The sequence below is a fragment of the Chrysochloris asiatica genome, unplaced genomic scaffold (genome assembly GCF_000296735.1).
Source record: "Chrysochloris asiatica unplaced genomic scaffold, ChrAsi1.0 scaffold00234, whole genome shotgun sequence".
NCBI classification, from domain to species: Eukaryota; Metazoa; Chordata; class Mammalia; order Afrosoricida; family Chrysochloridae; genus Chrysochloris; species Chrysochloris asiatica.
The window spans coordinates 4198132-4213163 of NW_006408752.1; the positions used below are offsets into that span (position 1 = coordinate 4198132).

The window sequence follows — 15032 nt, forward strand, 5'->3', positions numbered from 1 at the left end:
TCAGGAATGGATGTTGGATTTTGTCAAATGCCTTTTCTGTATCAATCGGTATGATCATGTGGTTCTTTTCCTTTTTCTTATTTATGTGGTGGATTACATTGATTGTTTTTCTAATGTTGAACCATCCTTGCATCCCTTTTATGAAACTCACTTAGTCATGATGTATAATTTTTTTGATGTGGTGCTGGATTCTGTTGGCTAAGATTTTGTTGAGAACTTTTGTGTCTATGTTCATGGTTCTTAGTGACCTTTTGCTTTCTTCCTGTATGATGTTGTTTATGTCATCCCACAACTCTTCTGACTTTCAATCATTAGTGTCTAAAGTAAGTCTCTTCTTGAGATGATTTCTAAATTCAGGTAGGGCGTGTTCAAGGTCAAATTTGGGATCTCCTGGACTTGTTTTAAATTTCTTCAGCTTCAGCCTGATCTTACATGTGAGCAATTAATGGTCTATTCCATAGTTGGCCCCTGGCCTTGTTTTGGCTGTTGATACGGAGGTTTTTCCCATCTCGTCTTACAGATCTAGTCAATTTGATTTCTGTGTATTCCATCTGGTGAGGTCCATGTGTATACTTGTCTTTTATACTGTTTAAAAAAGGTATTTGCAATGAAGAAGTTATTCGTCTTGCAAAATTCTGTCGTGTAATCACCAGCTTCATTTCTATCAGCAAAGCCATACTTTCTAACTATTGATCCTTCCATTTTGTTTCCAATCTTTGCATTCCAATCAGTAGTAACTATATCACTACATCTTGAATGCATGTTATGACTGAAATTTCTGACGGAAAAAGTTGGTTGAATTCTTTAATTTCATCATCACTGGCTGTAGTGGTTTTCTCGTAAATGTGAATGATAGTGATATTAACTGGTCTTCCTTGTAGGCATATGAATCTCATCCTATTGCAGACAGCATTATGTTTCAAGGTATATCTTGAATTGTTCTTTTTGATGACATCAATCCTCTTCATTTTTTCATTCCCAGCATAGTAAACCATATAATTGTCATATTCAGAATGGCCAATATCAGTCCATTTTAGCTCACTAGTGCCTAGAATGTTGATATTTATGCATTCCATTTAATTTTTGACAACTTCCAAATTGATTAGATTCGTATTTTATACATCCCATGTTCTGATTATTATTGGATGTTTGTGGCTGTTACTCCTCATTTCGACTTGTGTCCAATCAGAAAATGAAGATTTTCTGTCATCCTGGTTAACTTTACTTTGAGGAGGTAGCTCTTCCCAGTCATATTTTGAGTGCCTTCCAACCTTAGGGGCTCATCTTCCAGCACTAAATCTGACGATATTCTGGTGCCATTCATCATTTTTCAGTATTCTTGTGCTGACAGTGTTTCACTGGTATTCATAAGATTTTCCATGGCTACACATTCAGAAGTAGTCCATCTCTCCTACTTTTTAGTCTGGAAGCTAAGTTAAAACCTGTCCACCATGGGTGTACCCTCCTGATATTTCAAATACCAGTGGTATAGTTTCCAGCATCACAGCAACACACAAGCCACCACAGAGTGACAAACAGATGATTGGTGGATTCTGGCTCATAGCAACCCTATATAGTGTTTCTGCAACTGTAAATCATTACTGCAGATGTCCTACTCTTTCTACCGCAAGATAACTGGTTGTTTTGAACAGTCAACCTTGCAGTTAGTAGTCTGTCGGGGACCAGCCTCGACATAGGGGTTCGGTTCACGAGGAGGAGATACCTGGCGGCGATAAAGATATATCAAGAACGCACAGAAAGAGACAAAGAGACACTCCGAAACTAGAGTGAATGCTGGACTGGCATCAGGCAGATCCTGCATTGCAAACATCTCAGCCACGAAGGCCGTAATATCCTGCATAGTAAACATCTTAGCTAAACAGGCAGTATGGTTGCAAGGCTGGACTGTGCCCCTGCATGTTGTAACGCACGCCTTGCCAGTTGTAATGCACCTGGATTCGTTCTGCGCCTTCCTTTTATTTAGGAGAGGAGCTTCACACCAAGCTGGGAGGGACTTAGGCAAGGTACAGCTAATATCAGTAATTTTCCAGACATTCAGGTAACTTTACATCGTACTTCACTGGTTCGAATCCCAGGCCAGCAACTTGGTTTCTCAGGCTCAATTGACATATCTATAGCCCCTGAGCTCAGTTGGGAGAAGGTGAGAGGTAAGGACAAAAGCTTGGGGGGAGTCCTGCTGTTTCGGTTTCCTGAGCCAGGTTTTCAGGAACTTGGCTGAATAGCTAACACTTGGGAGAGATTCAGGGAGGATGGCTTTTTTGTCTGTAGAACAAAGAACTGTGAAGTAGCTAAGATGTTTTTAGTTAATCCTTTGGAGAAAGGCTTGACCTTGCAACCTTTACAGTCTGGGTTTTAGGAAAATATCACATTTATCTGTGGATTATCAAGGGCTTCTTGTCTGCAATTAATAAATATAACTAAACACTAAGATGAAAAACAATTTGCTATTGACTGCCAGTGGCCTCATTTGTTACACTCGGGCCTATAGGGCCTCGAACCTCTGACCAAGCTTACACGGTCTGCAACAGTAGTCCAGCACCTAACCCACAGCACTACTAGGGCTCCTTCTGAGAAGAGTGGAAAAAAGTGTAGAAACACAGATTTAGTGCCAAATTTCAAATGATCTATATTCAGGCTAGGAAACGTTGGCTATACTGACAGAATGGACAGTCGTGTTGATAGTTCATATTCTTTGTTAGTGAATAAAGCACTTTTGTCTTCTCAAAGCACTTCTCCCTGTACTTTATCCTGTCCTTTTGTAGCAGGCTAAAGGTATCAGCTTTTTCTCGCTCAGATCACTTTCTTCTTGTTAATTATCCTAGTGTGACTATATTCCTAGCATATTGCGCATTGTTGTTGTTGTTGTTAAGTTCCATGAAGTCAGTTCTGACTCATAGAGACTCTGCTTAGTGTTTCTAAGGAACAGCTGGTGAGCTTGAGCTGCTGACCTTGTGTATTTTTTGTTCTAAAATTTTACGTGCTGCGACCTTATTAAATATGTGTGATGAGGCATTTATTTAAGAATGTTTCCATTTAATAAGTAAAATAAAACCCTTCTTTTTAGCAGGAAATAACCTTGTAGTAAGAGAAACTCAAATGGAAATTGGAAAAGGATGTGATTTAAATATGTCACCTCATTCAAAGACAGATGGTATGACCTTTTCTTAGCTTGTTTCTGTTAATAAACATTGTATGTTTTGATATCTATTATCTGTGTAGTAAGTACACAGCTAGTAATTTCAACCTGTAAGACTGAGCATATTGGAAGAATTTTAAGATGTCTACTGATTTACCAACTTTTTTGACATTTGTATACCAACTTTGATTTTCATTGTATCCCTACAGTAATTGTTCTGTTATTTAGTGCTTTTCTTATAGTATGTTAAGGGAAACTTTATATCAGTTACCACTGAATACAGCATAAAACTAGTATATACTTGTTACAAATAAAAATAAAAGAAGTACAACAAAAAGTAGATTTTGGTTAAGTATTGTATTCAGGATGAAGTCTGCTCTTTGTTAAAAGAAGAGATTTTCAAGTATTAAAGAGCTCTTAAAACCATACAAACACCTTATTGGGGTCCTGGTATGGTGCTATAGGATAAGCACTGGACTGCTAATGGCAAGATCTGCCATTCAAACGCACTGGAAACTCTGTACAGGGCTCCTATGAGTTGGAACCGACTCAGTGGCACTGAACAGCAGCAACATCATATTAAGATTTTTTCCTTGGCATAATCAGGGTAATTAAAATAATAAAAATGGAATACTATTACTATAGCTTTGTGATTCAGTGTAATTTACGTAAGAAAGTCTTTATCCTATAGTTTCTTCCTTTGTAAATTAAAGTCTTAGGCAGTATATTCTCTTAAGGGCTTTTCCAAGTACTTATAGATGATTCTGGTTTTTAATGGTAAGCGTATTTATTAATAATAAAAGGAATCAGCCTATTGGTTTTCCCATCAATATATTTTGAAGTAATATATATATTATAATTTTAGGATGTTCATTTAATTTAACATTCAGCTTTATTCTTTGAGTTCCTTAATCATCTTTAGAACATGTAGCTAGTGTTTAATGTTATTGTTATACTTTTTAGACAAAATATATATTAGGGAATGAGTGTCCCTTTTGTAAAGAATTCATGAAAAATCTACTTTTAAGTAACAAGTTCTATAGTCAATTTATCTTTTATTCATTCAGTACGAAAAAGGGAAAGGAGCTCTGGTAGCATAGTGGTTACAAATTGGGCTGCGAGCCGCAAGGTCAGCAGTTCAAAACTACTAGCTGTTCCGCAGGAGAAAGATGAGGCTTTCTGCTCACATAAAGATTTACAACCTCGGAAACCCTGTACAGGGTCACTATGAGTAGGAACCGACTCCACGGCACATAACAACAACAACAGAGAAAAAGGGAAAAACCCTTCAGTCATTGTTTTTAGGCCCCTCATAGCAAATATGCGCTGTGGGCTAGTGGGCTGGACTGCAAAGTCAGTTTGAACCACAAGATCAGCATTTGAAGCTCTGGTAGCGTAGTGGTTACGAATCGGGCTGTGAACCGCAAGGTCAGCAGTTCGAAACTACCAGCGGTTCCACGGGAGAAAGATGAGGCGTTCTGCTCCCGCAAAGATTTACAGCCTCGGAAACCCTGTGCAGGGTCACTATGAGTTGGAACCGACTCCACAGCACTTAACAACAACAACAGTAGCTCCTTGGAAACCCTTTGCACGGTCGCTATGGGTCAGAACTGATTTGTCAGCAACAACATAGCAAATATGTGTGATACAATATTAACTTTTTATTCTGTGGCATTTAGAAGTAGATAGCAGTTCACTTTCTGGCTCGGTAGTCTTCCATCTAATCCCCGATGTATACCATCAGGGCATGGGGGTTGTGTGTATGTAGATATGCGTATACACATATATATATTTCTTTTTTAGCATAGTATATAATTTGCTTCCTTTTACATTTGAAATTTTTTTATTGGGGTGAAATAGATAAAACAAAACATTTGCTATTTTACCCCTTTCTCCATGTGCAAATGAGTGACATCTGTTCCCTATGTTGTGTTACCATCACCAAGACATATCTGTTTCTTACCACTGATACATTGAGATTAGCACAGTGCTTCACAACTGATTATCTGATCAACTGAATTACTAGTCTCATCCCAGTCATGGTGTTGAATTTTAGTAGCATTAAGATCCATTCTAGTGTTGAATATAGAGTAATAAAGATCTGTATCATATTGCTACTCTGACCTTGGAGTTTACTTAAACCTCTCTGAAATATAGTTATCTCATCAAAATGGGGGTAGCAATAAGCCTACAGTTATTCCCATTTTGAGGAGAAAATGAAGGATGATATGTATTAAGAGAGTGAATCTTGACAATGCTCTTATTCGGAACATAGAAAGCACTTAGTCAATGCCAGTGTGATGGTGTAGATGGTATCCCAGCTCATGCTGGACCTCCAAAGCACCCAAGGGGACACAGGTCACTCAGATGATCTGTAGGAGGCATCTCATGCAGGTTAGTCCTAAATCTGTGACAATACCGAAATTAAAAATGGCCAAAGTAAGTACACTTTTAGTCATTTCTCTGCGTTTTTCTCAACCTCCATGAGAAAACTAACAGTTTCTAGCTGCCCAGTGTGTGTTACTCCTAATGGATTGGGTTGTTTTCTCTTTGGCTTGACTGCTACGTTTTTATTTGCAGGGTCATCGCCAAGGAAGCCCACCCACCCAGTAATGGATTTTTTCAGCTCACATCTTTTAGATGACTCTTCCTCGCCAGTGTCTAATGCTAGTCATGCAGCAGACATCCATGAAGTAGTTGTGAATGATTTTCTTATTTCCGATGAAAACCTTCAGAAGATGGAAAATGTGCTTGATCTTTGGAGTTCAGGTCTGAAGGTATTACTTTTGTTCAATATATAATACAGCATTTCTACTCTGGAAGAAGCCTAATCGTCTTCTTAACCTTTCGTTTCCTGAGATTAGCCCAGTGTCTTAAATCAGCACTTCTCAATCTGTAATATATGTATGAATCTCCTGGGGATACTGTAAAACTGCAGCTTCTTATTCAGAAGGTCTTGAGTTTATCCATTATAACAAACCCCTAGGTAATGGTTTGGGCTCTGGCCATTGAAACAGTTAGTGGAACTGTTGTGCATGTTGTGTTGAACTTCTCGGATTTTTAGAAATGCTCAACCTACACATGGTTGAGCCATCTGCTACCCCTTTACCATATTGTACAGTTATAAACTGATGGAAATGTCTCTTCTGTGTGTGAAACATAAGACTGAGTTTTAGCCATTGCTAATCGTTTTATAGCCGCTCTTAAGAGCAGCTACAATGTGTAAGTGCTCACCCTCTAAAAACTGGTGATGTTACTGGCCTCTAAAACAGGTATTGCAGAAATCGCATATTGATTTCTGTGGCATTTATAGTTCTGTGTTATTTGGAGCATTAAATTCCACAAAATATCTTTTACCATCACTGCTGTGTTTTTCATGTGTTAGTCCGTTGGAGTAAATATCCCACCAATCACTTAAACTGCTCTGTATTCCGTAAACCATAGTCTAAACCAATTTTCTGAATGGCACATGATTATTTGGTCTCTTTATGTATGCCAGTCAGTAGAGTAAAAAGGAGTCATAAATGGCAGTATGTTGTAAGTGGCCATTGTAAGAAATGGTTAGGGAACAAGAACATCAGCTCCCATGATTCCTACCACAAATGTACAGGGCTTCCCAGTCAATATTGCTCAGCCAGGCTATGGTCGTATATTTTTCCTGATCCATCTTTAATATGGATATGTAAATCCCTAAATAAAGGGATTTGGTATGTTACATTTCTTAAATGACAATAAGATCTTCATATAAAATACTTGAAATTGGTGGGGGAAGGAATCCTTTTGAATAGTGAAAATGAACTATATATAAAGAGCCATGACTGTTGAACATAGACACTTATCTGTGGTGTGTCCTGACTTTTTAAATAGCTCTTGTGTTGATGGCTTATTAGCTTTGTTTCTTCATTTCTTCTCCTTTTTGTTAAATGGCTCTTCATTTGAGAGCAATTTCCTGAAGTGGTTTTAGGAACAAACTACTTGTCAGTATCTTTATTTTTCAGTCAAACGTCATATCTGAACTAAGTAAATGGAGACTTAATTTTGTTGACTGGCATCGGATGGAAATGAGAAAGGAGAAAGAAAAACACGCAGCACATTTAAAACAACTGTACAACCAGATCAGTGACTTGAAGGAGCTGCAGAAAACTTACGAAGTCTCCATTGGAAGAAAAGATGAGGTGTTTTTAAGTTCCCCTTCCTTTAACGCAGATTAAGTAAATGGCTTACTAGATAATAAATGCTAGGGACAGTTAGTTACTTGTTGTTGTTGTTAAGTGCCGTGGAGTCGGTTCCCACTCATAGTGACCCTGCACAGGGTTTCCAAGGCTGTAAATTTTTACGGGAGCAAAAAGCCTCATCTTTCTCCCACGGAACAGCTGGTAGTTTCAAACTGCTGACCTTGAGGCTCACAGCCCAATTCATAACCACTACGCTACCAGAGCTCCTGGTTACTTAGGCCATACAGAATACAAAGGAAATATCACTTCAGAAATTGATAGAAAAATAAATCCATGGCCATAGGCTTCAATGTTCTGACTAAACATTCCAGTGTAATCTCCTTTTATCTTGGCCATCTCCGTCATTGATCAGATTTTCTTTGTCTTGATGATTAGAGTTCATGCTAGATATCAGTGCACAGGTTTTTTTTTCTTCCTAACTACTCTTTAGATGGTGTTTTCTTTCTTCCTAACTACTCTTTAGATAACAGGGAACCTGCATCACATTTTTTTTTCTTTTAAGGTTTTTATTGTGGATTGAGTGAAAGTTTTCAGGGCACATCATCGGTTTCACATTCAAACATTCATATACCATGTTTCATTACATTGATCATAATCCCCTCCACATACCATCAGTTAACAGAGTTTCTCTCTATCCTCTTTAGCTTTTTGGGGGGGAAAAACTTTGCCTTTTTGGAATTTACAGTCTCGACTTTTAGGGAAGGTTTTTACATTTATCTGTGGGTATCCAGGGCTCATGTATGGAATTACTAACCAGCATAACTGAATAATCAGATAAGGGACATTTTGCTGTGTCCTGCATCACATTTTAAACCATCTTGTTCAAGTTCATTTTAAAGCATCTCAAATTTCATTTGTGGAATGGTAATCTTATTTGTTTATGGATAAACTCAGAAAGTACCTTTTATTATTTGACTTGTATCTTCCAACATCACCCAGATGGACAAATACTTTATGTTTGTATTTGTTCCCTCTCTTTCCCCTCTGATACCCTTATGGGTAGGATGATGACTTTCAGAGAAGAGAGACTTCCCAGCAGAAACCTCAGCTACTTGTCTGTATAATTAGCACTCAAATAATTTATTGAATTAGATACCTTTTTTAAAATAAATATTTCTTTTGGTTTTGTAGGGTATGATATAAAATTGATCACTTAACATAGTTTACTTTCTTGAAATAGTGGATTCCAATGTTGGCATCTTTTCTTTATTGCCTTCAGAACTATATCAAGGGGCTTTATAAAATAGAACAGAAAGATAATAGAATTTTTACACAAAATTTTTGAAGTCTTTGCATATCCATCATGTTCAATTAATATAGTGTGCCACAGTCCAACTTAAGAACTGAAATGTTACCAATGTCTGCTTTTGTACTCCTTTGGGAACTACTTAAGGAACCAGAATAAATGTGTTCAAATGACTAAGTCTCTTTTTAATGTAGCCATGTTAAAATATGTATTTCAAATATTCCTTCTTTATAAGAGATAAAAGATAATATCTTAAAATTGAGAAGATTTCTTAACGAAAAGGGGCAATATAATTAAATTAATGTTGTTAGATGCCATCGAGTCGGTTCTGACTCATAGCAACCATATGTATGTGTACCACAGAAGGAAACACTGCCAGTCCTACACCATCCTCATAATTGTTGCTGGTTTTTTTGCTCATCCTCTGCTTTACCAACCACGATATCTTTTTCCAAGGAGAGGTCCCTCCTGATAACATGTCCAAAGTACATGAGACAGAGTCTCACCATCCTCACTTCTAGCTGTACTTCTTCCAAGACAGATTTGTTTGTTCTTCTGGCAGTCCATTTCAATGTTTTTCACCAACACCATAATTCAGATATATCAATTCTCTAGTCTTCTTGTTCATCATTCAGCTTTTACATGCCTGTCAGGAGACTGAAAGTATCCTGGTTTGGGTCAGGTGCTCCAGCCCTCAAAGTGACATCTTGGTTCTTTAGCACTTTAAAGAAGTCTTTTGGAGCAGATTTGCCCAGTGCAATATGTTGTTTGATTTCTTGACTGCTGCTTCCATTGGCATTGATTGTGGATCCAAGTAAAATGAAATCCTTGACAACTTCAAACTTTTCTGCTTAAGATAATGTTGCTTACTGGGCCAGTTATGAGGATTTTTTTTTTTTTACATTAAGGTGGAATCCATACTGAAAGCTGTATTCGTTCATCTTCAATAACTAGATACTTCAAAGCCCTCTTCACTTTCATTAAGCAAGATTGTGTCATTTACATATTGCAAGTTAATGAGTCTTCTTCCAGTCTAGATGCCTTGTTCTTCTATAGTCCAGCTTCTTGGGTAGTTATAGCATGTAGATGGTTGTAAGATGCTGTCAAGTTGGCTTCAACTCTTGAACACACAACAGAAAGAAACACCACGTGGTCCCACACCACCCCTACAACCACTGCTATGCTTGAGCCCTCTACAACTGTGCCAGTCCTTCGCCTTGAGGGTCTTCCTCTTTTTCTCCAACCCTTCACTTTACCAAGCATGATGTTCTTCTCCAGGGATTGGTCCCTCCTGATAACATGTCCAATGTGTGAAAGATGAAGTCTCTCCATCCTGGCTTCTAAGGAACATTCTGGCTATACTTCTTTCAACACAGAATTGCTTGTTCCTCTGGCAGTCTATCCTACTTTTAGTATTCTTTCCCAACATGATAATTCAACTGCATCAATTCTCCTCTGATCTTACTGATTCTTCCAGCTTTCACACGCATATGAGGCAATGGAAACTACCATGACGTGCATCAGGCACATCTGAGTCCTCAAATTGTTCTCTTTGTCTTTAAATCTTTAAAGAGTTAAGTATGGTGAAAGAATATAATCCTAACACACACCTTTCCTGATTTTAGACAATTCTGCATCCTCTTATGCTGCTTGTACAGCTGCCTCTTGGCTTATGTACAAGTTTCTCATGAGCACAGTTTAATTTCTGGTGTCCCCATTTCTTGAAATATTATCCATAGTTTTCTGTGATTCACATAGTTCAGTGCCTTTGCATAATCAATAAAACACATACAAACATCTTTCTGATATCCCTCATTCCACACCCTCTTCTAGAATCCTGGTGTGGTGCTGTGGGTTAATGCATCAGACTACAGTGTCATTGTGGTTCAAGCTCACCAGCTGCTCCTTGGAAACCCTATACAGGGTCACTATAGGTCGGAATTGACTCGACAGCACTCAACAACACCCTTTTCTGAATCTGACTTGAATTTCTGACAGCTGCCTTTCGATGTACTGCTGCAGCTTTTTAAATTTTACTTGAATGTGATACTGCTTTGGAAAGTTCTGATTCTGTTGGGTCACCTTTCTTTGGAATGGGTACAAATATGGATCGCTTATAGATGGTTGACTAGGTAGAGCTGTCTCCCAAATTTCTTGGCAATGACTAGTGAGTGCTTCCAGTGCTACATCAGTTTCTTGAAACATATCAGTTGATAATTCTGTAAGTTCATGGAGACTTACTCTTTGCTAAGAACTTCTTCCTTCAATATCATTGACTTTTGATCATATGCTGCCTCCTGAAATGGTTGAACCTTGTCCATTTCTTTTTGGTACAGTGACTCTCTATATTCCTTCCACCTTCTTTTAATGTTTCCTGTTCAGTATTTTGCCCATGTTGTTGTTGTTAAGTGCCATCAGTTCCGACTCACAGTGACCCTGTTTAGGATTTCCAAGAAGCAGCTGATGGTTTGAACCACTGAACTTGCAGGTAGCAGTCCAGTACTTATCCTACAGCACCCCACCAGGACTCGCATAATAGAATCTTTCAATACAGCAAGTCGAGACTTGTTTGTTTGTTTTTTTTCATTAGTTCTTTCTGCTTGAAAAATACTGACTGTGTTCTTTCCTATTGGTTTTCTAACTCCAGGTCTTTGCATATTTTATTAACAGTGACTATATCATCTTGAGCTTTCCTTTAAAATTTTTTTGTGCATCTCTTTTACTTCATCATTTCTTCTGTTAGCTTCAACTTCTCTACACTCAAGATCAAGTTTCAGAGTCTCTTCTGATAGCCATTTTTGTCTTTTCCTTTTTTCCTGTTTTTATAATGATCTTTTGCTTTCTTCATGGATGATACTTTTGATGTCACCCCCAAAATTATGCTGGTTTTTGGTCATTAGTGTTCAGTGCATCAAATATGTTCTTGAGATGTTCTCTAAATTCATGTAGTTTCTGCACAGGATCATAGTTTGGCTCGTATGGACTTGTTTTCATTTTCATCACCTTCACTCTGACCTTGCATAGGAACAATTGATGGTTGGCCCTTGATCTTATTTTAGCATCTCTTCCCACAGATGTAGTTTATTTGTTTCCTGTGTATTCCATCTGACGATCCATATGTATCATCACCATTTATGTTGTTGAATAATGGTTTTTGCATTGAACAATGCATCGGTCTTGCAAAGTTCTATCATGCAACGTCCAGCTTTATTTCTATCACCAAGGCCATATTTTCCAACTACAGATCACTCCTCTTTGTTTTCAGTCTTCCCATTTCTATCACCAATAATTATCAATGCAGTTTGATTGCTTTTTTAATCAATTTCAGACTGCAGAAGTTGGTAGGATTCTTGGATTTTTTTTTTTTTATCACTGGCTGTAAGTGTATAGATCCTAACTTGTCACAGGCAGCATTGTGTTTCAGGATAGATCTTGAAATGTTCTTTTTGAGTATGAATGTGACACCATTCCTCTTCAATTCATCATTCCTGGAAAGTGAGCCATAATAATTGTCCGATTCAAGATGGCCATTACTTTCCATTTCAGCCCACTAATTCATGCCTAGGGTATCAATCTTTGTGCATTCCATTTCCGTTTTGATGGCTTCCAGTTTTCCTAGATTCATAATTCCACATTCTGATTATTAATGGATGTTTGTAGCTGTTTCTTCTAATTTTGAGTCGCTAGACTCTTTCTTGAGGAGGCAGCTCTTTCTCTGTCATATTTCACATGCCTTCTAACTTGAAGGCCTCATCTTCCGGCACTATATCATCAGACAATATTTTCTGCTATTCTTAAGCTTTTTCAGGGGCTAATCCCTCAGGGGTGGACTGCCTTCCTCTTAATGTGTTCTTAGTCTGGAAACTCCACTGAACCTGTCCACCGTGGGTGACCCTGCTGGTGTTTGAAACACCAGTGGCATAGCTTCCAGCATCACAGCAACATGCAGGCCACCCTAGTATGATAAACTCACAGACATTTGAGAAAGATCATTGAATATTTTAATTAAAATATAACTATCAATTGTTTGTTTTTGTATGTTTGCAAAAGTCATTAAATAGGTATTGGGACACTGAGGTAGTAACAGGGACTGGGAAGCAAGGTGGCTTTGTGAGATAAGCACTGGGCTTACGAACTACATGGTCGGTGGTTCAAGAACACTTTCTACTCCCACAAAGATTTATAACCTCAGAAATCTTATACAGGTATACTATTAGTCAAAACCAACTCAACAGCACTTATCAACAAATGAAAAGATCATTAAAGCCTGGTCCCTGCCTTCAAGTTAAGTGAATTAAGAATTTTTGTATATGTAACAAAAAAAATTTCACATATATACTTATTTTTCTTGAACTTTCAGTGACCATATTTAACATACATATGTGTGTGTGTGTGTGTGTGTGTGTGTAGTGAAGCTATATTCAATGATATTTAGTGTATTCATGTGAGAAAGTTATCTGGTGTTTTTAAAGATAATAGATTACTTGGTTGACGATAGTAGGTTGTTTTTGATACTTGAAAAAATCACTTTACTAATTGCTATCATTGTAACATAGTGTGTGTAAATAATCATAATAATTGGTTTATTTGCTATTTATAGGTGATTTCTAGCTTGTCCCATGCCATAGGCAAGCAGAAGGAAAGGATAGAGTTGATGAAAACATTCTTCCACTGGCGAATTGGCCATGTCAAATCCAGACAGGATGTAAGTATTAAAAAAGAAAGGATCACTGATGGATATTAAACTTCTAAACTCAAAAATGGTTAGAACAACTTACTAGAACTAGAACTCTTATTAAAGTTTTTTAAAGACATTGATTTGATATGATAGTTCATTTTTCAGTCATTCAGAATAAATGTACAACTTAATGTTACTCGTATTTCAAAGAAATTTGATTTGGGTTTGAAACCCAGCCAAACCCATTGCCATCAAGTGGATTCAAAAGCACAGTGACCCCATCAGACAGAGTGGAGCTGCCCTGTAGGTTTCCAAGGCTGTCAAACTTACGAGAGCAGATTGCCGCATCTTTCTCCCACAGAACTACTGGTGGGTTCAGACTGTGGACTTTTCAGTTAACAGCTGAGTGCTTTAAACATTGCCATCAGGATGCCCATCCTGGTGTGTTGTTGTTAAGTGCCGTCGAGTCAGTTCCAACCCATAGCTGCCCTGTATACAGTTTCCAAGGAGCAGCTGGTGGGTTTGAGCCTCTGGCCTTGGGGTTCAAACCAACCTTGCAATCGAGTACTTATTCTACAGTCTGGGAAAAACATCTCGTAGACTTGTTGGCACATCATTTGCTATTTCTTAGTAGGTTAGTAAAAATTGTACCTAAATTACAAGTGCTTTGGCAATGGAAATCTTATAATACAAGTTTACCTTGGATGTGGTTATGTAGAAAAATAATTTATAATCTGTAAATATTGTGCGCTTCCTACTTTTAAAATGCCTGCGTGCAACCTCTTAATAAGGAGATATTACTGTATTTCTGCATTACAACATAGTGCGGATGCTTGTTGCATAGACTTACCTTATAGTGACAATCAAAGAAAACTGTGCATGTGCCGCTTTTTAAAAATTATCCTTAGCGTGTATAAAATTTACACCTGGAACACCTATTCTTTTCCTTAAGTAAGACCTGAATCAGCATGGCAGAATAGTTTACTGAGCAAAAATAATATACTAATTCATGTAGCAAGACCCAAAAGTGCCTGGGTGTATGTATGTGTGTGGGTCCTTGTGTAATCCCTGTGCATTTCATTTCTAAGAGATTAGTTTGTTCTGTCTTTGATATGTGTCAACATTAAAATATGTAGTTAAGAAAGTGTTATTATTTCCATGGAATAGGATTGCTTATTTAAGAATACTTTCTTTTTTTTTTAAACTTTATTATTAATCCCACTAAATTTTGAATAGCTGTTCAAATTTAAGAAAGTTGAAAATGGAACTACAACTTCAAAAGAATTTAAATTTTCTGACAAAAGAAAAATAGTCTTAATACCATATATGATAGCAAGGATGCTTAATCTTAAGATTTTTGTTGTTGATCTTAAGATGTTATTGTTGTTAACTGCTGTGAAATCGATTCTGACTCATAGTGACCCTGTATAGGATTTCTGAGGAGCAGCTGGTGAGTTTGAACTGCTGCTGACCTTTTGGTTCACAGTCCACTGCTGATCCTACAGCACCACACCAAGATGGTGGCTACCAAATCGTAACGGAAACTTTCTCATTGAAACACGGCCACCACCTTTTTTTTGCCTTCTCTCTGCTATTCTCCTAGTCCAGCTTTCCACTGAAAAAGCAGGCAAACTCATAGCTTTGATGGAAAATGGATATTTTGTTTTCCCTACTCCTGACTAATTGCATAAAGCAGTGATGTGTACTATCTAAGAG

At 37.7% G+C, this 15032-nt stretch overlaps 1 protein-coding gene across 1 annotated transcript in view; it reads left to right on the top strand.

The window, feature by feature from the left end:
• Positions 1-15032, top strand: part of POC5 (POC5 centriolar protein) — a 45836-nt gene that overhangs the window by 13200 nt on the left and 17604 nt on the right. Inside the window, exons 3-6 of the mRNA XM_006873294.1 lie at positions 3089-3172; positions 5738-5934; positions 7156-7332; positions 13239-13343. Coding sequence (XP_006873356.1) covers positions 3089-3172; positions 5738-5934; positions 7156-7332; positions 13239-13343 — 563 coding nt within the window. The remainder of the gene's footprint in view (positions 1-3088; positions 3173-5737; positions 5935-7155; positions 7333-13238; positions 13344-15032) is intronic.